This window comes from Nilaparvata lugens, chromosome 1 (assembly GCF_014356525.2).
Source record: "Nilaparvata lugens isolate BPH chromosome 1, ASM1435652v1, whole genome shotgun sequence".
NCBI lineage: Eukaryota > Metazoa > Arthropoda > Insecta > Hemiptera > Delphacidae > Nilaparvata > Nilaparvata lugens.
The window spans coordinates 14,839,393-14,861,629 of NC_052504.1; the positions used below are offsets into that span (position 1 = coordinate 14,839,393).

General features: G+C 32.4%; 1 protein-coding gene across 5 annotated transcripts in view; it reads right to left on the reverse strand.

Annotated features, from left to right (window-relative positions):
* LOC111048221 (ATP-citrate synthase) overlaps positions 1 to 22,237 on the reverse strand; it is a 39,504-nt gene that overhangs the window by 15,850 nt on the left and 1,417 nt on the right. For 2 of the 5 annotated variants that reach the window (XM_039431410.1, XM_039431392.1), the window contains exons 2-7: positions 6,682 to 6,841; positions 5,674 to 5,796; positions 5,073 to 5,135; positions 3,047 to 3,237; positions 1,753 to 2,011; positions 517 to 729 (exon numbers count right to left, since the gene is read on the reverse strand). In XM_039431410.1, the coding sequence (XP_039287344.1) occupies positions 517 to 729; positions 1,753 to 2,011; positions 3,047 to 3,237; positions 5,073 to 5,135; positions 5,674 to 5,796; positions 6,682 to 6,837 (1,005 nt within the window). In that variant the 5' untranslated portion in view covers positions 6,838 to 6,841. Of the gene's footprint in view, positions 1 to 516; positions 730 to 1,752; positions 2,012 to 3,046; positions 3,238 to 5,072; positions 5,136 to 5,673; positions 5,797 to 6,681; positions 6,842 to 15,136; positions 15,531 to 22,237 lie in introns of those variants that run through there. The other 3 variants (XM_039431404.1, XM_039431387.1, XM_039431396.1) reach the window with 3 other exon arrangements.

The window sequence follows — 22,237 nt, forward strand, 5'->3', positions numbered from 1 at the left end:
GTTGTTACAACTTTTGCAGACAGTTAGTGCATAGCGCTGGCGGCGGGGAACTGTGATTACAAGTCAGTTGTTTTTTACTTCTTAGGTTATGTTGTAACACATTGTTACTGGTCACGTAAGTTTTTGAAAATTATTTTATTTGCAGTTCTTATAAAAATGTAGGTGGAGGAAAAATGTTATGCATATCACGAGTGAAAAATGCTTTTTCTCCCTCAGAGAAATTGTTGCCCTCGGCTTCGCCTCGGGCATCAATCTTTCCCTTCAGGGAGAAAAAGTGACATTTTTCACTCTATATACACAAATAACTGTTATACTTTTTTTATATAAACACAACTAGTTTCGAGCACTCACGTGTTTATTTTGTGTTAATTTGAATGACTAGCTCATTTACACACTGGCCACGCTTACTTGATGTAGTTGTCAGTTACTGGTTTGTGAAAATTACATTGTTTTTGTGGTGGAAACGAATTAATTACACATTTATTCATACGGGTGAATGAGAATAATTTCAGTTACCTTTCCTTGTGGGTGCTTCTCCTGGGTCATGAGGGAGAGGATGGTCTTGGCGTACTCGTAGGTCTGCTGCTCGGAGGGGGCACCACTGTACTCGCCGTAGTTGGCCAGCTCACTGGCGCCGCCGTAGTCACAGATCGTGTCACTGTAGATCACCGACGCTCCACCGCCGGCAACCATCGTCCAGATGCGTCCTTTTTTGTTCAAAATTGTCAGCTGGAACATTGATCAATTTGATTTATAAGTCAAATTGTTTCTGTCTTATTTTCATGAATAAACTGTTAAGTTGAATTGAAATGAGAAAATATCTCAAGAGTCAATGAGTTGAAAAAATCTTATAGAAATGGAATACTGTATCTTTTCAAAAACCTGTTCAATTTCTTTGAATATTCAATCTAAACTAGTAGTTCTGTAAACTACGCTAGACCTCGCGCAGTTATAATTCACAGCCTCCTCTAATAGCCATCAGAGTAAACTCTGTCCAGTCGGCGAGATATCGTTATGAAAACGGCCAAGTGTATAGACAATGGTCATCATCTGTTGTTAAAAACTACTATTATCAAAAGTACTATTAAGAGAGTTTCATAAATAAGAGAGTTTCAATTTGTCTAGCGTATGAACAAGGGTTCTATTCAATTAGGATTAGAAGGAAATTAGGAGGAAAAGAATAGGTTTTGGCTTCCACATGGCATTATGTTAATATTATTTGAAATGTGTTGATAATTTTATATAATAAACACAAATCTTGACACCCAACGAGAGTGTTACAAGATTAACCAAAGTACAGAAGTCCCATCACGTCTTGGGAACAAAGGTCTACCATAGGTTGCCAGAGTCAATAAAAAATATCCAGTCTGTTTGTTCGACAAATCACTATTTGATATTTTGCGTGCAAACCCCTTCTATTCTTTGGAGGAGTTTTTTACACATTCTTTATAATAAATTGAATGTTAAGTGTTATGAATTTCTATTGACGTTGCTGATGACTGTATGGTCCGATAGAAAAAGAATTAAATCTATCTATCTATCTATCTAATAACGAAAAGTTGAAATACTCGCACATTTGATATATCGCACTTACGAATGACACAGTTTGTGATAGTATTAATAGATAAATACTAATAGGAACTAAATGAATTATAATTGAACAAAAATAATATTTGATACTATTTGATCATGAAAATATAGTTAATTGTTGTATGAACATAAATGAGATAAGATGCCTTCAATGAATGTTACCTTGAGTGAAGCACCGCTCTTGGCGTCGAGGTCGGCGATGTAGGCCTCCTCGGGGAAGGCGTCGCGGCCGAAGGGTGGCGGGTAGTCGATTTCGCCCCACTGCTGGCGGCAGATGAAGTCGGCCGTCGCGTCCAGCTTGGCCGCCAGGTCGAGGATGTAGATCGAGTCGGCCGTCACCACCAGAGGGTTGATCTCCAGGTAGGTGAAGTGTAGGTCGGTGTACAGCTTGTACAGCGCCGCCACGAAGGTCGCTACCATCCTTGAAGCAAAGCAAACCAATTTTATTGTACAACAAACATAATATAGTACGTACAATATAGTATAGTACAGTATAATACAATAAAATACAGTATATACAGAGTGTTCTGAAGCGTGATTCCTCACATCAAAAAAAGAAAAAAGTTCTAATTAATATAGGTCAGAAAATTATTTGTTACCAAGTTATACAGGATGAAAGATTTCGTTTGAATTTCAGTTCCCCTGCTGAAACAAAGCCCTACGTATTTGTTGGCTGTTAATTGAGATGTACAATTTAGCGTACATTATGTAAAATGAACTGAAAAATTGAATAAACCCGTTTCCAGACCTGTAGCTACAGTAATTTTTGAGATATGTGACGAAATACGCGAAACTTGGTCCCGAAAAACAAGTTACTTCAAGGTTTGAAGCAGATTTACTTTTAACAAATAACCAAAATTATTTGCTCACGTGAGGTTAGGATAGTACAAAGTACATATCGGGTATAAGGTAGATTATCAAGATACTACATTGTATATGTAGGGTTACAAATGTGTGCTTACGTTTCAGGAACGTAATTACTCTAGCGTTAAACAATGATTAGTTAAATATCAAATGTGCAGCTCATAGTAAAAATTATCTCATTAGAATCACGAAGTTTTATGTGGAATCAGCAGAAATAATGAAAAAAATGAATAAATCGAGATTTCATGTACTTGTATTGGGATATTCAATTTCAAATCTTTGCAATAAATCGTATTTAAAATTTACTGTCATAATTCAAAACAATTTCAAATCTATTCTAATAATCATTCATTCAAATTTCAAACTAATGGAAAATACACCATCTTTGGATGAATTTTTTACAAAGGAAAAATGAATATCAAGTTCATCTACAGTTCATTTTTCTTTTCATTTTGTTAGCTCTTTCCAAGCGAACTTTCGGAATTGAGTTCTAAAATATACATTACATTTTCAATTCCCTTTCCCGTAGTAGCTAGTGAACGCCCAGTGATACTACTAATGCCCCCGAGTTTGCTCTATTTAAGGGACTTACTTTTGCTTGGCCGGCACGACGTTGACAAGCAACTTTTCGAGGATCTGTTCAGCGGTGACCGAGTGACCAACGGGCACCTCCAGCTTCAGAGCCTTGGCGTCCACGTCTCCGATGTCAACGCCTCCCTGGTGGTGGAACAGGATCGTGTCCGCGTAACGGTGAGAGTAGATACAAACGTACGCCTCCTCATCCTATGGCCCAAACACGAAAAATATTAAACCCTGGAATATTACTCAAAAAATCATTTCTGTAAATTCGCCAATACTTAATTGAATAATAATATTTATTGAATAATGTATGAGAAGACAGTACCACATTCTCTATGGCTACTGTATTTTTCTATATGAATTATTTTATAAAAAAATTAATATCTTGATAACATTATGATGTGTGTACGCAATAGTGAGCACTGAATATGCAATGTTCACATACTCACACATTCACATCTCCTCACATCCTCACATATACACTGATACACTTACACTTATATAATTATACTAATCTCACTCTCATACTCACATAATATACTAACATATGCACAGTCCCAAAGTGTTGCACTGACTCTAATACCTCACAAACACATACTCACATATTCACATACACACAGACACATATACATACTAACATATTCAGAGTCCCAAAATGTCAAAAATTGTTTTAAGTGGTGTTATTGTGTGTGAAACCATTTATGCTAGATTGAACTAAACTGACAAGATTATGGAATCTGCATCTTCTATGCCTTTTCGTAACATTTTTTGAAGGACTAAAGCTTGGAAAGCTTCATCCAAAACGAATCAGAATCAAGAAATCAATATTGAGAAATAAAAATCTGAGTAGGCCTATCCTTTTTTAAAGTTGTTTACTCACAACATGTTTCGGCTATGATGCCATTATCAAGTCTGATAATGACTTGAAAATGACATCATAGCCGAAACATTTTGTGAGTGTGAGTGAACAATTTTAAAAAATTGTACATGGATCTTTATTTTTATTTCTATTTAAGAATAGCCCTAACAAAAAAGACAATCAATATCCAATTCGACTTTGTTAAGTGAAGAGACTGACTAATATTTTACGCTATAAAAAATACAAATTTATAACAGCTTGCACTTCTGATTTTTAAGGGACCAAATTCATTATTATTGAAATTATACTTTTGTTTACTTATATAAAATAACTAGTAGTTTAACCTCATAATATTTTTAAATTGAACACGACTGGTTTCGACAATTTAATTTAATATTACAAGGGTACTAGTTATTTGCTATAATTAAACATCCAAATTAATAAGAACAATATGAAAACTTTTAGTACCTTTTATTATTTAAAATATTACAACGACTAATTAACCAAAACTTAGTTTTCTTATTGTTATTAATTTGTAAAAAAGTAGCCCATTCAAGTGAAGTGTTTTTAAACATCCAAGTATTCCGATAATGTACTTATTGTATAAATGAATGAATAAAAGTAGCTCTATTAAAATACTTTTGATAATTTTGTTATAGGAAAATAAATTCAAACCAAATAGTGTTCACTGTTCGCCAATTCCAAATGCAGCGTACATGGATCTAGTTTTCAATTGGAAACGCACAATTTGTCTATTAGAATCATTTCCAAAGAGATAGATTACAGACAGATGAAAGAAAAATCGAACAGTTTATCAAATGAAACCAGTTATGTGTGTGAGTTAGTGGGCTAGCTGAGAACTAGCACTAACAACAGGCTACGAGTAGATAGCCATGAACATGAAGCTAAACTGTGAACCTGATTATTCCAAGGAGGTTGGCATAATTATTGTTTACGATGATGATTGCTCAAGAAATTCTAGAAAAATATTTTCAGCTTTTTTTCGCGTTATTCAGTTTGAAAACTATCAAAATATTTTACTGAGAACTAGAATAGCGAAATTTCATGTCATCTATGGATTCAATAATAGGCTATTTCAACATGGAGTTTTATGAAATTTATTTGGAGAGTACATTTTGAAACAATAAAGAATAATAAAGAGAGTAAGAGTAATACTTACAGCTTTGTGGGGGATGAATGGTTCAATGATGAAGTTCCTCAACTTTCCTGTGGCCTTTCCAACCTGAAAATTAAATATAGAATTGGTGAGATATAAATTCAATATTCATTGGTATATTGGTTCAATATTCATTACATATTAATTTAATTTATTGGTGAGATATATATTCAACTGGATAAATGGTTGAGCTATATGAAGTTAGTATTCCATGAACCAAAACTAAAGGTTGAAGAAAATTATAATACTGTATTATAATAATTTGTTTGCTAAGATTCCTTTTCAATTTTAAAAACTTGTATAGTAATAACAGTAGATACAAATTATGTATCAAAGCTATGAATGGAAATTCCTTGTTGATAGCTATAAATACTACACTTATATTCCAATTAATACTTGATTATATAAATACAGTACATGAAGTAAGAGAATCATTTGAATAGAATATGTGAAATATTTTTCAAAAATTACAAGTTTCCTACTTAATCAATAAGTAAGTAGTAAATAATATTATAAAGTGGCGATGAATAAGAAGATTAAAATCATATTTCAATTAACAATTTTAAAGTTTGAGGATATATATTTGTAAATGATTGGTACTCACTTGCTGGTCCTTGTTCATGCGCTCCTGCACCCAAGCTTGACATCCCTTGAGGTCAGTGTTGACTTTGATAAGTCCGAGTTTGCCTCTCCTCTTGATCAACTGGTCGGGCTTCACAACCAATGGCTGAAAATCGATCGAAAAAGAGAATATATCACATTGTATTTATACTTAGTTTCGATCCTAATAAATAATTTACTGAATTTTCTGATACAAAATGTACTGCATCAAAAAACTGTAAAAATATAGAAAAGAATGCTCAATTTCAAGAAAGAAATTGCTTAATAATTCAATTATTAAATGCCAATTTCATGTAATTATTCAAAAGAAAACTATTGCTTATTGCAATATTGCAAATAAGAGTAAACTAGGTTTGTAAATAGATTAATTTGAATTTTTGAAAAACACTCATGGATCACATGCAAACAAATATGCACAATATTTGCTCTACCAAGAAAGTTTTCATTGATAGTTTTGGAACGTCAGAAGGATTTTTGTAGCTTTTATTGACGTTTTAAATGATCTTTTGCTTGAATTCATTCCAATTCAGCATTTCATGTAGAATATCGATGAGTTCTCAACCGTTAGAAACGTTTAATCTCAACAATAACAAATATTTGAATATTTGTTCGTTTACTGAATATTTTTTCACTTTTGCTACATTCCACAGCCTCTACAATGAAACTATTGAAATTAGCAATTAAAAGAAGGGATGAAAAGGATGTAATGTAATAAATGAGTAAGATAAATTTCAAGAATCTAAATTAGGCGTTATAATTGATTTTTTAAAACACATATTCAAGTGTATAACACATATAACTTTTCCGATAAAAATTTGTTTACACGCTGCATTGAGTCATGAATAAATAATAAATTGTTTAGGGCCTATACTTTTTTGCTTGTCTGTTACTGTTTTTCTTTTATTTTCCCGGTAAAATTGGTGTTTAACCGTTGGAAATTGAATAAATAAATAAAAATTCAAGTCAGGTTTGATTGGTGTTGTAGGCGTACCTGGGTTTTGAGCCATGGCTGGTCAACGACGAGGTTGTTCCAGTTGGTTTCAGCAGTGATGGTTGCGAACCTACATTTGGCGGCAGCGGTGTTCACTGACAGGTTCCTGTTGATTATGTCTTTTCCAGTTGCTTCACGGATAGCTTTTGCAGACATTTCACTGTAACAACAACAACACAGTAACTTAGCCACAAATTTAAATCACAAATAGTAAAAAATGAGAATTAGAACATTCTAATTTTTGTCCTCGTTCAAGAAGAAATATCATTCGATAACTTCGCATTGAATAAATATTTTCAATAAGTTTCAATTTCTTTATTAAAATCTCAGCATATTCATGATTGTGTGCATGAAATTAAAATATTAGAAGGAGTAAGGACTTCTTAATCCTCTCTACCACACTCAACCACTACCTCTGTAGACAAAGCCATAGTATAGTGCATGACAGGTGGTTGATGGTAACGTCAGCACAGGTAGGGTAAATACCAACAAAAACACTAGCTGATATAGATCAGCTGAAATTACAAAAATTTTATTGGTGTTGGAGCCCTACCTGTGCTGACGTCAACAGAATGCACTATGGCTTTGTTTACGGAGGTAGTGACTTGACCGTGCATCATCCTCAAAAATAGATTAAACAATTAAAAAAACAAAGTAACTTACCCTTTTTAACATTGAAAACTTTGAATATGGGTACAGTACTTTGATTTTTCAATTTTGATGTAAAAACACGTAGCCCTGTTTGTTATTACATTCTTGGATACGTCATTCGTAGCCCTCTTGTACACAAGAAAGTGTACAAAAAAAGATGTATGAATAAAGAGAGATCCGCAATCTTAAAAGAATAGGAAGGGGATCTTTCATTTGGGAATCCTTACGGAATATAAAGAGCATAAATTGAAAACTACTAACCATAATAATATGACAGATTTGCACCCTAAAGATCACACACTCACTTTGATATGGCGTTCACAAATTTCTAATCCAGTGAATTACAGTAGACCAACAGTAACCTCGAGTACAGAATATAAAAAGCAACAGAATATAGGTTTGCCGAGGTGTACGCATTTTTTCATTATTTACTCACGCAATCAATCGTATTAGTTTCAATTTTCTGCGTTATGATGGTCAGGCTATTTATCGGCTGCAATCATATTCGACCTTGTCAGCAACCTAGCAAGGTTCTGATGCTGTTTTACATTTTTACAAGCTCATGCACGAAACAACGCATTCGAGTTTACTGTAACTGTAGGATGTTTTTGAGACGCTTCCAATTCGCTAGCAACTACCGTATTCAATTCAACAGGCTTTGCCCATGTGAGGAACCTTCTTCAAGTTTTGTATATGTGTATTGTTTGTACTTTCTAAGAAGAATAATAAAGATAATTTCAATTTCAATTGGAATGGAATATCCAAGAATGGAATAATTACTTGAAAATTTACTACTTAACAACTAGTTAAGTACTACAAATACTACTACTACTACTAGTAAAGTACTACAACTAGTTTACATTTTTATTTAGTTTTTGTACCTTTTCAATATTCTAATCAAGGTTTCAATTGTAAAGTACTACTAGTAAAGTACTACAACTAGTTTACATTTTTATTTAGTTTTTGTACCTTGTCAATATTCTAATCAAGGTTTCAATTTATTTCGATTTCCAGACACGTCATAACTACCTCATAGTTACCTAGTATGTATGAGAGGGTGGTAAAGAGTGCAGAAATTCGGCTTTATAATTCATTGCCAACAGGTGTTAAGGCTCTCACAGGTAAGAAGTTTAGAATTAAGGTGAGGGAGGAGTTGTTGCAGGTTTGTCCTTATTCCAGTGAGGAATTATTCTTGAATTACGAAATCCAAAGATTGAAGACTTAGAAAATAATTGAGGAATCCGTATACCCCTTTCATAGGTGGTCAGTAGGATGAAACATTAAATGAAAAAAGTAATGACTACCACTCAATTTTCTGATGTTACTTCGGCGAGAATAGAACTAAAACTAAACTAGAAGTTCAATTTTTACTTGAAAATTCAATCTGTATGTCTACCAATGAAATAACTTGAATCCAATATTAAAAATACCCTAGTATCAAAGATAGTGCTTCTAAACTAATCCTCTATTTTTGTGAATGGCATAAGCTTGTTGAAGTTACATTGTGGAAAAGCATTAATACACAGAGCAGTTAACAATATACAGAAAGTAATTCCTTATATGTAATATCATAAAGGAAAGAATTGTTTTATACACGTACGGTATAGGAAATTCACGAATGATGCATCATCACGTCTGAACAACTGGACTGATTAACTTGAAATTTTGCATATAGATACTTAATTTACCGAGGATGGTTAAAGGCCTATTTCCATTTTTCCAAGATTTCATTACGACAAGTTTTTAATTAGACCCTTGCAGAGCATGGGTTTCCTGCTAGTTATTAATAAATTGAACGAATTTTTGATATTTCACAAAAAAAAGAAACAAGTTGTACTGTACATGTAGGTACAATACACGGCACATGTACAAAATTATTGTACTCAATACTGTGCACTCTACAGTAGCCTACACATTGTACAACTATAATGTTGAACACAGAACAATAATTTTGAATTTCTTTGCATGAAATACCAAATAGTCGGTTTTGAGTTATGTGAAATATTGAATGAAGGCTGACAAGTGAGCATACTATCATAACCTGCCGACCGTTTAAAAACAGACGAGGAAAAAGCGGTGATCCAGTGGCAGAAGCAGACTGGCAGTGGGTGAAGGTCTGCCACAAGCCACAACACGTGCTTCGGGCCAATGTTTCGTGTTTTTGCACTCAACAATAAGTAAAAATCTAAACTTCAAATGCTAATTCCGATCAGATACTGGATGTTGACCTACAGTTCAACAATAATAAAGTTATTCGAGTCAAGTGTCTGTAGCAGATATTGATTTCGCACATACAGCTCAAGATAGTTGAACGATTAATCTTACTCGATTACCTTTATTCAATCTTGAAAAGATTTCTTTTTCTCAGAGAGAATTTTCATCTATGGATGGAGGTTAAAGTTTCATTCAGAGATAATTGAACATGTACTAAAAATAAAAATTTGAGACTAGCAACTAAGGCTCAACTCACACTTACGCGACTCAGGTCGAGAAGAGACTCGACTCTAGTCGAGAGCATATATTTTCAAATGGTGACGTCACGGAGACTAGAATCGACTGGTCTGAGTGTCACCATTTGGGAACACATGCTCTCGACTAGAAAAAAAGAAAATTCATATGGCTTTTGTTGGTGGGGAGTCCCTTGCGGGAAGGTCCCACCGCCTGAATATATAATTTAAGCCGTCAATGGGCCTTACGACTGTCATACTTTAGTCTCTTCTCGATCTGAGTCGCGTGTGAGTTGAGCCTGAGGGCTATAATTATCTACGTCAAAGATGTTCTTAACATCTAAAAGAACTTTATTTCGAAGTGAAAAGTGTAAATTTAAAATATTGTGCTCACTAAAACCTTAGTGTCCGGTTTCCCGTTAGGGAACTTTGGACTATATACGGTGAGGTGGAACTACCCTTAGTCTCCCCACTATTAAAAGCCATACGCTAATAATAATAATCTACGTTCAACGCTAATCTACTATTACATTTAGGTATGACCAGATTTAATATTATGTGTTTCATTCGCGGTTTAAAACAACCAATATATCTCCGTTTAAACCGGAATGGTGCATACGAGCCTAAGTCTGAGACTGGTTGTGTGACCAACAACTCCCGACATACGTTATTTCAGTTCTACTCAGGGGTTTGAACCATTTAATAAGGTCTCTCAGAAACAAATGATTTCATAACGTCAACATTATTGATTTGAAAATGAAATTAAATTTTATTCATCCTATGAGTAGGTAGGCTACTTCAAAAATTATTATACTCCTGCTCATCATATGAATTCGTTAATCTATGATAGCCTATAGTTGTATTGATTAGCTTTTTCAACTAGATTTATTATTTTTCATGGAGATCAATTAAACGTGAAAGATTGGATCCATGAAATCTAGAATGCCAATTTTCATACATGAAAGGTGCCTTTTAATGCTAGAAAAAAGTAAAACCATCTGCTTTAAATCAAACTGAGCTTATTGTAAAATCAACTGAACAAAGCAATAATGAATTGTTTGCTGAAATCTGTGATGGATAGACAAATATAGGAGAATTTCAACGAGAACGTAATGACTACAAGCCGAGTCGTGCTTTCAAACGAAAGGAATTCTGTTTAGACCAGTTTCGCCGCCTCGCCTTACATACACACTTTCACTATTATCATTGGCCGACACCGGCAATAATACTTATGTAAAGCATTCGTGTCTCAAAGAACTTTACTTATCAAAATTATCATCATGAGCCTTATAAATAGCCGACTACAAAATCGAAATAATACTAGAATTTAAAAGTGTACATTGAAATTAATCTTTTCTTAAGTTTCGAACAACTAATCCTGTAAAGATATTATAATATTTTATTAAAATAACATCAATTCCTGAGATCAAAACTAATGGAGAACCTACTACTACCTAAAAAGTAAACCTGAAAAGATGTCAGATTATTGAATCCGAGAAAAACCAAAACCCATTGATCCTGCCACTCTGATTATTCTCCTTCAAATTAAGTTTGATGAATCACAATGAATTGCACTATAACAAAAGTAATTTTATTTCAAATTCCATTTGGAACTATTTTTTTTTCTTAAATTAGCAACTTAAAAGAAATAGAGTTATCTAGCATTTTCATTAGCAACGGAATCAAAATTGAGGTAATGGATAAATATTATTTACTCTTGACAGACATGTCTGCAGAACAAATCGAATAGTTATATAAATTCAACAGAATCTCTACAATGGATGAATGGAATGCGATTATGATAAATGTGATTAAACTTAACATCCATTAATGAGATTAAACTTAATAATATGACAAATATTTAACATATGACCAATACAATAATGTAGCCTAACAGGTACTTAATTTCTAAAATAATACCACAGATAGAGGTCAATGTATCAGCAATAGTAAAAATTGCAGCAACAATGTTGAATTTATTTGATAATTTCGTAAGTGTTGCTTTGAGACAATGGAGGGTAAGAGAAATGTAAGGGTCTACTACAGCGGCATCGAAAGTAGACCAATCAATAAATAAACAGCAATAGGTGAAGGCCAAACTCTATTGAAAGTACTTCATGATCCTGAATCGAATCAAACACATGCTTAGAACTTAGGGACTTTCATTGCTGAAAAAACAAGGTGAACTGAGCAATAAAATTAAAAGTACCTTGGACATAGATCCTATCTAATTTGGTGTATAGGATAACGAGTCATGATAGTTCATTAATTATCCGAAATAGTGATTAGTGTAATTGGACTTTTAGTGAAAAGAATTCAGTAAGAGTTACAAACTTGAAATGATCTATTAGTACCTATTCCAATCCAACGAATACCTCGTAGATAGCAAACATTTGAATAAAATACTATCAATACTATGTTAATTCAGGGTAAAAATTAATTCAAACTCATGCTCCTAGTAAATTTATTGATTTTTCAAACTAAATTTTATATTTTTGAAACCTTTCGTAATTATCAAGTGTTTTTGGCGTTTGTTTCAACGTTTTTGTACTTCTGTGATTTAGTATAATTGGATGTGACTCGCATTTTTGTTCAATTTATTGAATGCATTGGAGAAGTTTTGTCAACGTGTTTTTCCGTTAAATTATATTAAATAGTTTTCTTGATGGAATATGTAAATAAGCGTTTTACAAAACAATAGTTTACCCCGATATATAGTAAGATATCACATTGATTTCAATATTATTGCAATCAATAATGTTTTACATACATTTGGTCAAATTATGTTAAGCTATTCAATCGATAAACTCCTCTGGGTGTGATTTCCATCTTCCAAAAAACACCTTTTTTGAATTCAGGGGATCTTGAAACTTATAAAAATTTTGAAATTGGGGTACCTTAATTTTTTTCGGAAAGCAATACTATTACCTATGGTAATAGGGCAAGGAAAGTAAAAAGTTATTAATAATAAGTTCAACTTGTAAAAACATAATATTCAAACTGGGTATTTAATCTGCCAACAAAAGAAATTTGATCATTTGAAATTTGATTAATAAGTTTTAATAATGAGTAGAGTAGTAAATTGTTGCGATTTTGTAATGAACTACTTGTAATAAGAAGATCGAATTTATCAAAATTTGAAAAGTCATTCAGGTCAAGAAGATTAGCACAATAACGGTTTTAATGAATTGCATATAGATATTGGCATACTATTTTTGCTCGATATTCACATAATTTATTGACAATCTATTAAAAGAAAATCTCTTGATAAATATGAAGGTCGAATTCGTACAAAAATGGATATTTCAAGTTCAAGGAGAGGTTTCAGATAGCAACATGCATGCAATGTGAGTATTTTTGCCAACATCAAACGATGTCACTGTGATTATTCGATATAATGACAGGGCAAGGAAGATTGATTTTATTCTTTTATCAAAAACTGTGTTTCATCAATTCTTTTCAAGGTGATGCAGAGCAACAAACTCATTTCAAATTTCACGGACAGCTTCATATTATAATTGTTTTTTACAAGGATTTCATTTCGAGATTTTAAAAGTCAACTATTGGTTTACTTCAGACTAGACTTGGAGAATAACAGAAGAGAAATTGTTACCAATTATCAATCTATTTCTTGGTGTAAAATTCATTCCAAGTAAGTGTTGAAATATCATATTACTGTATTTTTAAAGATGAGATTTGATTTTTGGGTGATAATTCGGAGTGCTGAAATAGAGTTTCCAACCATTTTACCGAAAATTTATTTGTAATTGTTGAACATTGATATATCCATATTTAAATACCTATTCAATTGAAATTCAAATGATAGGTAAAACCTAATCAAATTAAATTGACTTTACAACAAGTGATCTGTAATAATGCTGGAGCTTTGAACGCCATAGTACAAAATTTCCTCTGAAATCTCTGGACAGTGAGGAGTGACAAGCATTCAAAACGTTCAGAGAAAGCGCTACAGAAAACGCTCAAACAAAGATTATTTCAAGTTATTTCTTAATAAACAAAGCTCAATGTAAACAAGTTTTGACCAGTATCCAGTAGTCATATTGATGACCTAGAATTTCTAGAAACTAAAGAGATCAAATAGGGCATAAAAATAGACTGAAGGATGGTAAATACCGTTAATGGACTCTCATTATCTAGACCAAGATTAGACAATAGTACGGGTTTTTACCTGCTACATAATTATTCAGATTCGCCGATTGATGCTTTGCTTTGTGATTATTCAAAAAAATAATCGCTATATACAGAAATATTCCAAATTTCAATATGGAGGGGCTTCACTTCTCCTAATTAATATAATCTCTCTATTTTCCCCTTTTTAATTAAATGATGTAAGGTCATATTTTCAATAGAGTTATGAACATACTAAAAATAATATGAAAAATAGCCTTTAAAGCTACAGTTCTTCACTTTTATACGTACCTAATGATGATTCATTTTTTCAGTGATACAAATTTAAACGATCGATTCATACTAATTTGGTGTAAATGACTAAATTATTGTAATTAGGTGACTAATTTTTCCGGCGCAATAATTAAACCCAAATTTGCTGTAGAAAACAAATAATAGAACGAAAATTTAAAGAGATGAAAGTCAAAATTACGAAAAAATAAAGTATGTTTCAAAGATTCATTTGCCTCGTAATTGGAAGTTTTTGACAGGAGCTATCGATATTAAATGAGCATGGAAAAATATGGATAGTTTTTTTTCACAACTTGAAATAAATTAAATGGCATACCACGACAAAACTTCACTCCGATACTCTATGAAAGAATCTCTAGGCTTTGAAACTATAAAGTAAAAAAATGTACAGAAAAACAAGTGGCTCTCAAGCGATGATTAGAATCCTCAGTAATAGTAATTCAGTAATCAGTATTCAAGCATTTTCCAAAAATGAATTAGCAGAATCAATTATTTTATATTTGTATGCTATTCTTTAATGCTCTATGATAAAATCTTCAGTGTAGAAATTATAATATTGTAGAGCACGGTTATTTCACAGGGTTATTAGCAACCTTATTTCACCTCATTTCGAACTAATATTAATCTAAATTTGGTGGAGGAATATTGAAGGGTTCGCCTGTTTTTCCTCTGTCTATATCATTTTAATATTAAGTGAAATTGCCAAATTGATGAATGAATAAATACAGCGCCAATGGCATGATTTTCATGGAGAATATACATCAATTGTTGAGACGTCTAAATTACGATTATCTTCAACAACCGAAATGCTATTTTGTAAAGAATTTGAAAAACTTAAGAAGTAACCATCAAGGTTTACTACCAATTTTTACTAGCAATACTATTTTGTAATAAATTTGAAGAACTTTAGAAGTTACCATCAATTTTCACTAGCTATTTTGTAATATATTTGAAGAAGATACCATCAAGATGTACTCTCAATTCCACAGTTTAACTACACCACGCTATAATAACAGCTTTGTATGAACATGCGATTTGAGTAGAACTGACCTTGATTGCTGCTACAACAACTACGGCAACAATTTATTACAGAAAAGTGCACTACTTCACGTTCACCGAAAGCTAAGAGAGCGTACGCGCTCGACCACTGCACCACTGCGAAAGAGCCGAACGCGGAGCGGAGCGCAGCGAGTAGAGCTGCTGAGCGACCCCTGTCCAAGGACACCCCCGCCACCGCCACCCTAGCGGCCCAAGGGGACCAGCGGTCGCGAACTTTGGATCTGCGCGCTGATAGCGCAGCAGCCACTCTGCAATGCTCCTCCCTCGTCATCACACCACTCAAAGATAACCCTTACATCTCCAACACCACCAGTATTCAATTGTAATTCGTACTTTTCAAATATCCTTCAAATCACACTTCTTCACATCGTAGGTGTAGGATATTATTAATAGGGTGGAAATCCTTCTATTTATATCGTAGGTGTAGGGGGTTATTAATAGGGTAAATAATATAGAAAATAACAGAATCAGCCTTAAATTGATTGTAATAGGAGCTTTTCGAATATCCTTTAAATATTTTGGGTTTAGGGGGATATTAATGGGTGCAAATAGAAAAAATCAAAATCATCAGCCTTCAACTGACTGTAATCCGTACTTTTCAAATATTCTTTGAAAATCGTAGGTGTAGGAGGATATTGATAGGGTGCAAATCCTTCTATTTAAATCGTTGGTGTAGGGGGATATTAATAGACTGCAAATAGAAAAAATCAACATCAGCCTTCATATCGTTGCAATCCGTACTTTTAAAATATCCTTTCATTCTTATCGTGAGTGTAGGAGGGTATCAATGGGTTGTAAATTTAAACAAATGTATTAGTTTTTAAAAAATCATAGTGCAACTATCTTTCTGATCATCATGTAACTCCCTGATCTTTAACAGAATATTTGACCTTGAATCAAAGATTTCTTCATCTTTTTAAAAAATACTTTCATATCCTGGGTGAAAATAACAAGAGTTTCAATTTTATGAATTCTGCAAATTTAGGGTTCTATCTTTTTTTGAGAATTCCTCTTCTTCATACAATATTATTCTGGTAGTTTCAGGGGCTCATCACGCTCTTCTAAGGTATAATTAAACCAAACAATTAAGATTATTTTTATTACTATCAATTTATTTTAATAGTTTGAGCGGCTCAACGATATGATAAGGTGAAAATAGAAAAGAACTGACTTGTTTTGTTTTTTAAAATTTAAACCCAATAATCAAGATAAAATAAGAAAGTTGTTTGATAGGATACACTATGAAAAACAATATGGTCGCTCCATAATAGTGTTAAGTTGTTTAGTTAATTATGCCAAAACAGAAAATCAAACAAAAACGTATAGAATAACAAGCAAATAAGCCATTTTATGGAGGTGATTATTACTGGCTAACCACTGGAAGTTCAACGAAAACGCTATTTTTGACAATTTTTCAACTTGAATTGAAATATTTGAAAAATGACTAATTGAAAACTAAGTTTTTAGACCTAAAATTAGACAGACATGTCTGGACACGAGCCTCAACTTAATCACTAATCACACATTGACCGGATCATGATAGTGTGTCAAATTTAATTGCAGTGTTCTCTTCAATTTCTATTGCTTTAGTAATTGCTAAACCACAGAAGGTCGGAAGTGCGAAAAAAAAATTGTTGAAAGGTCATTTATTCAAATGGAATTAACAAATAATTATTGAGGGTTACTCAAACTGTATTACTCATTTACAGAAATATGTATAACATTAGTCCAATATATTGGTTTCGCATTAAATAATCATTCCTTTCAAAATTGCTTCTAAATTCCAAAAACATATCCAACCAGGTCTGACATTTTTTGATTCCTTCATACTCTACAGTGACTTGGCATTTATCAAAACTGGTTGATAGAAAATAAGCCAATAACTATGTCAAATAAAGCCAATAACTATGTTAAAGTTAAGATATAGGAGAGAGTATAATATACTATAGTTATACCCAAGTACATTACAGTTAAAAGAAGAGATAATTATTAAGAGTCTATAATTCATTGAAAGTTATATTTTCACCTAGAATATAATTTATTTTATATCAAATTTTTCTAACAATCTCGATCTGAAATATTCTATTTACATCACATTCATTTTGTTTTTTTCACTGTCAGAGAATCGATGAAAATCTTACGGCTTTGGATGAAAGCAAAGAAGGTCAAGTTATCAATCTATTGAAAAGTGTTATGCGATAACTTCAAAGTCAAGGATAAAGAGAACATTTTCAATCTTGGAAAAATTTTAAACGAATGGAAAATATTGGAAAAAGGCGTTCACATCGCAGTTTCAAAAGCATTCAAGAGAAAAATATAATTATACATAAGTTGTTCGGAAATCACACTATGTACAAATCTCGTATGGTATATAAAAAAATCATTAGCAGCACATTAGAATAAATTCGGGAAATATACGGATAAGAACATGGAAATTCAAAATTCGATTGTAATTCGCAATAACTTTGGAAACTTTCAAGATTGAGAGGACTCTCAGTCCTAACTCTGCCTAATAGAGAATAATTTTATCTCAAAAATATAAATCTCTTCTTATGGCCAACATACCTTGGAAAGAATTTATAAATAATTTGATAAATCTTTAATCCAAATTTCCCTCCATTATACAAAATTTAATAAAAATTAACATTAAGGGCCAGTTTCCGTGCTCGGGATTTAGCTAAGTTCTAGACTTTAAACAGCTGGAGTCAGAAAATTAGCTTTCCAAAACGGGGCGCAGTCGCAGTTTTTATAACAGTAGTTTCAGATTTTATTTTCTCATTTCTATAATTGGAAACGTTTTTCCTTGACGAAATTAAACATTTCTAATAAATCAAAATAGCTGAAACTTTACACTATTTTCTCTTTATTTTATTTTGTGTTCAATTTTCTAGTTTTTGAAATTTAATTCAAACGTGTGACTTTGACAATGACTACGACTACGCCCCGTTTCGAAAAGCCAATTTTCTTACTCCAGCTGTTTAAAATCTAGAACTTAGCCAAATCTCGAGCTCGGAAACCGGCCCTAAGGGTTATATTTTACAACTCATTTTTGGGATTCAAGGTACAATCTATCCATTAGGTCTCTTCAACCATCAAGCACCAATTCAAAATTAAAAGTTGAAACTTGTAATCGTTCTCCAATAACAACAAGCTGTGTAAAAAACAATAAATATTCCAATATGCACATCTTTCAATGTGGATGAATAGTGTTAATGATAAGTAGTTCAAATTAGCTGAAAAAAGTATCTAAGTTAGTTGAGTCCTTGAACTCAGCAACGAAACTAACGTATGACGGAAAAACAATGATAAAATTGATGATAGTAATTCTAATGGAAAAAATTGGTGTACGTCAATAGATATCTGAGCATAATTATTATAACCGAGATAGCATTATGTATGTATTACGTGTTATTAATAAATGATGTATTACTGAAATATTGCAACATAAATAAAGTTTTCGATTTTTTATCAGTCAGCCTGTCTTTTATTGTTTGAAAACAAATATGACATTAAAATTATTCCCTTCACTATCACCCGTACACTAATTAATTGATAGAAGGAGCTAATATATTTTAGTAAATAAAACTGTAACTAGAACTATTATATTATTTCAAAACAATGGTTTAAGATCTGTAGAAGCATAACTAAAACGAACTGAAACTGGAAGCAGACACCCATCACTCTTCCAAACCTTTCTTATCAGAAACATAATATAGTTGCAAGAAATATATACAGTACAGCAGAGACTAATTCATTTTTATATCACCCAAATCGATAAAAAATGGAAACACATCATGAGATTTTCCGCTCTTCCCCCATCCACCATTAAAATATATAATACTTATATTTTCTTGAATATTCAATTTGTTAAATAGGGCTACCACTTTCAATGAGATAAAAATAAATTTCAGGTAGGAACCCTTCTTTTTACATGTTATTGTTGTATGACATGCTTCAACTCCTTAGTCATTTTAAATTGAATAAAAATACTAAGAAATTGTCATTTTATAACCGTTTTATAATTTTTTATTCAATATGAATAATTACCACAATATCAATTTCTCAACTACACAGAATGTCCTTGGTTATCATCAAATTATCTCAAATTTATTAATTGATTCTTATATGTATACTGTTTTATGGATGGAAATGGAAATCCTATTTTCTTCAAGTGTTTTCTATTATAGTGAGGTCCACGTTATAATGGCAGTATTTAATTAACATTGGTGTTGCTATCCATGTCTATCATTCGACAAAGCAGATAGCACTATCCTTTTCTAGCTCCGCAACGTTGCCAAATCAATTTTTAACTATGTAGAAATGTAATAAATTGAGGCAGACAATCGGCAATGCTGTTCGCCTATCTTTATTCACTGCCATTACAACGTGGATCTCTCTATAAACCCCTCAAAAGTAGCCCAAGTATAAAAAAATCCATAATCAATATTACAACCTGATTTCAGCAGTTGTTCAAAGATCTATCATAGAGTAAGGTATTTCATGGAATATATTTGATTTCCAAGCCAATCAAGACACCTTCAGTCAACTATTCTCATCATTCAGAGAGTGTGAGTGTGATCATCATAACCACCGGTCTCGTTGATTTGTTGTTACGTTCGTAAACCGGTGTCCGGTTTGTGACGCAATGCTGTGACGCCAAGAGGTTCACTTTTTCAGGAGGCCGCTTTCTACAGACGAACCACTGTGGAGTGGATTTTCACGTAGCCTCTACACAACTATCGGCATAATTATTTTATTGGTGTGTGTGAGTTTGAGTTTACTATACACCAAACACACACAAGGCCTTTAACAGCTACCTGTTTTCATCTTATTCATGCGTAGGGCCACATGTTATACGACTACCAACTCTCAAAGGATCGTCTTTTGATTGGGTGCGTTTTGCGTTCAGAAACTGTCGATGACCTAACAGACGTCCTTGCTCACTGCAAGTGGAATCTAATTAACATAGAATTGTTTAACAAAATATGTGTGGCAGGTTCAATGCAACTCCTTCCTTACTTTGAATTTCACTCAATATAAACAACTAAATAAAGCTTTAACGTTGGTTCTAAATTGAGAAGACAAAAAACTGTGAACATAAACAGCAACATAATACAAAAATGAGTAGTAATATATTTGTTATCATATTAAGTGGAGCAACATAACCCACTTCTTGGACATTCTTCTATCAAAATTCGGAAAGAGAACAGTTTTGGGTTAGGCCTGTTGGTTCTTTTCTGATTATGTATATGATTTGTATATTATGGAATATGAAATAAAATCTAGAATATAATAAAGGGAAGAATAATAAGGAATAGGAAATTCACGAATGGCGCATCATCACGTCTGAACTACTGGACTGATTAACTTAAAATTTTGCATATAGATTTTCAATTTACGGAGGATGGTTAAAGGCCTATTTTAAATTATTCAAGATTTCAGTAGATCAAGTTTTCACTTTGTCAAGTTTTTATTTAGCCTATTGCGGAGCACGGGATACCTGCTGGTAAATAAATAAATAAGTGTCATCATATGGCCTAGTTGTTAAGAGTTCTCAATGTATAATTATTTCAATCCAATCCTCAATTGAAAATATCAAGTAATACGAGAGCTGTAATAAATACAAATAATACGAGAGCTATAATAAATACCTAGCACAGAAAATACTACACAAAACATCAATAAACTCAGAGAAAGATGCAATGGAAATAATATAATTTATTATGCAGTACATTTAAGATTTGATAAGAGCTTGTCAGGTCATCCCACTATTACTTCATGTATTATTAATTTGAATTTATTTCAAGGTTGATGGATTACTGTGCAACACATTAAAACAATTGCAATATTATTAAAATGTCTTCTAAGGTGTTCATACCATCTTGAAGAATTGGTAAATAATTGAACGTTATGATTCACTTTGTTCGCGATTGTAATAGTACAACTAATTTGAATTTATTTCAAGGTTGATGGATTACTGTGCAACATATTAAAACAATTGTAATATTATTAAAATGTCTTCTAAGGTGTTCATACCAACTTGAAGAATTGGTAAATAATTGAACGTTATGATTCACTTTGTTCGCGATTGTAATAGTACAAATAAATTAATTTATTAAAAATTATCAACTTGTTTGATAAATGATCAATGTGTTTACGTCTATTACAAGACTTGAATTGAGAAAATATAAGCAATTACAGTTCCTGAATAAATTTGGAATGAAGGAGAAAATAATAAGCATGAGCCTGATTGTTCTTACTAACGGAAAGTGATAATACCAACAATAACATTGTTACTCAGTGCGGCAGATTAACGAAATACATTTTCAATTTAACTTATTGAGAATAGAAACGTTTCTTAGTCTGACCCAAATTAATAATTTCATCAATATGGAGGAGATTGGCCGAATTGGTACTCATACAAGAAAAATTTATTTCATAACTAGAAATTGAAAAGTATCAAATAACTTGCACACAGTATAGAATTAACAGATAAAACCGAGAAAATAAGTCCCTGAAATCTTTAATAGGTTTCAAGTTGAACTTATGAGTAAACTTTGTCGCGTAAAGCCAATCCATTGAAAAATCACGGGTGCATTGAACGTAACGCAATAATTAATTATTATTCATAACGGCACTTAGTAGCTAATAGATGTATCGCTTTTCATTGTGTTAATTGAAACAAAGGTTAATAATAGTCAACACTGAAACGGTGCTTCCAAATTTTCTCCAATCCAATAGAATACTTCGAATTAAGCATTGCATTAAGATTTATTTTTCAATCATTTATTGTGATAGACCATGAGATAAGTGACACATTATAATATTTTTATCATTCTGAATAATGCGCGAACCGGTCTTATACAATTTGATTGAAAATACATAGAAACTCAAATGGTTACCAAAGTTGACCATTAGTGAGATTTGACCATTGAGTGATAAGTGAGAAATTAGATTCT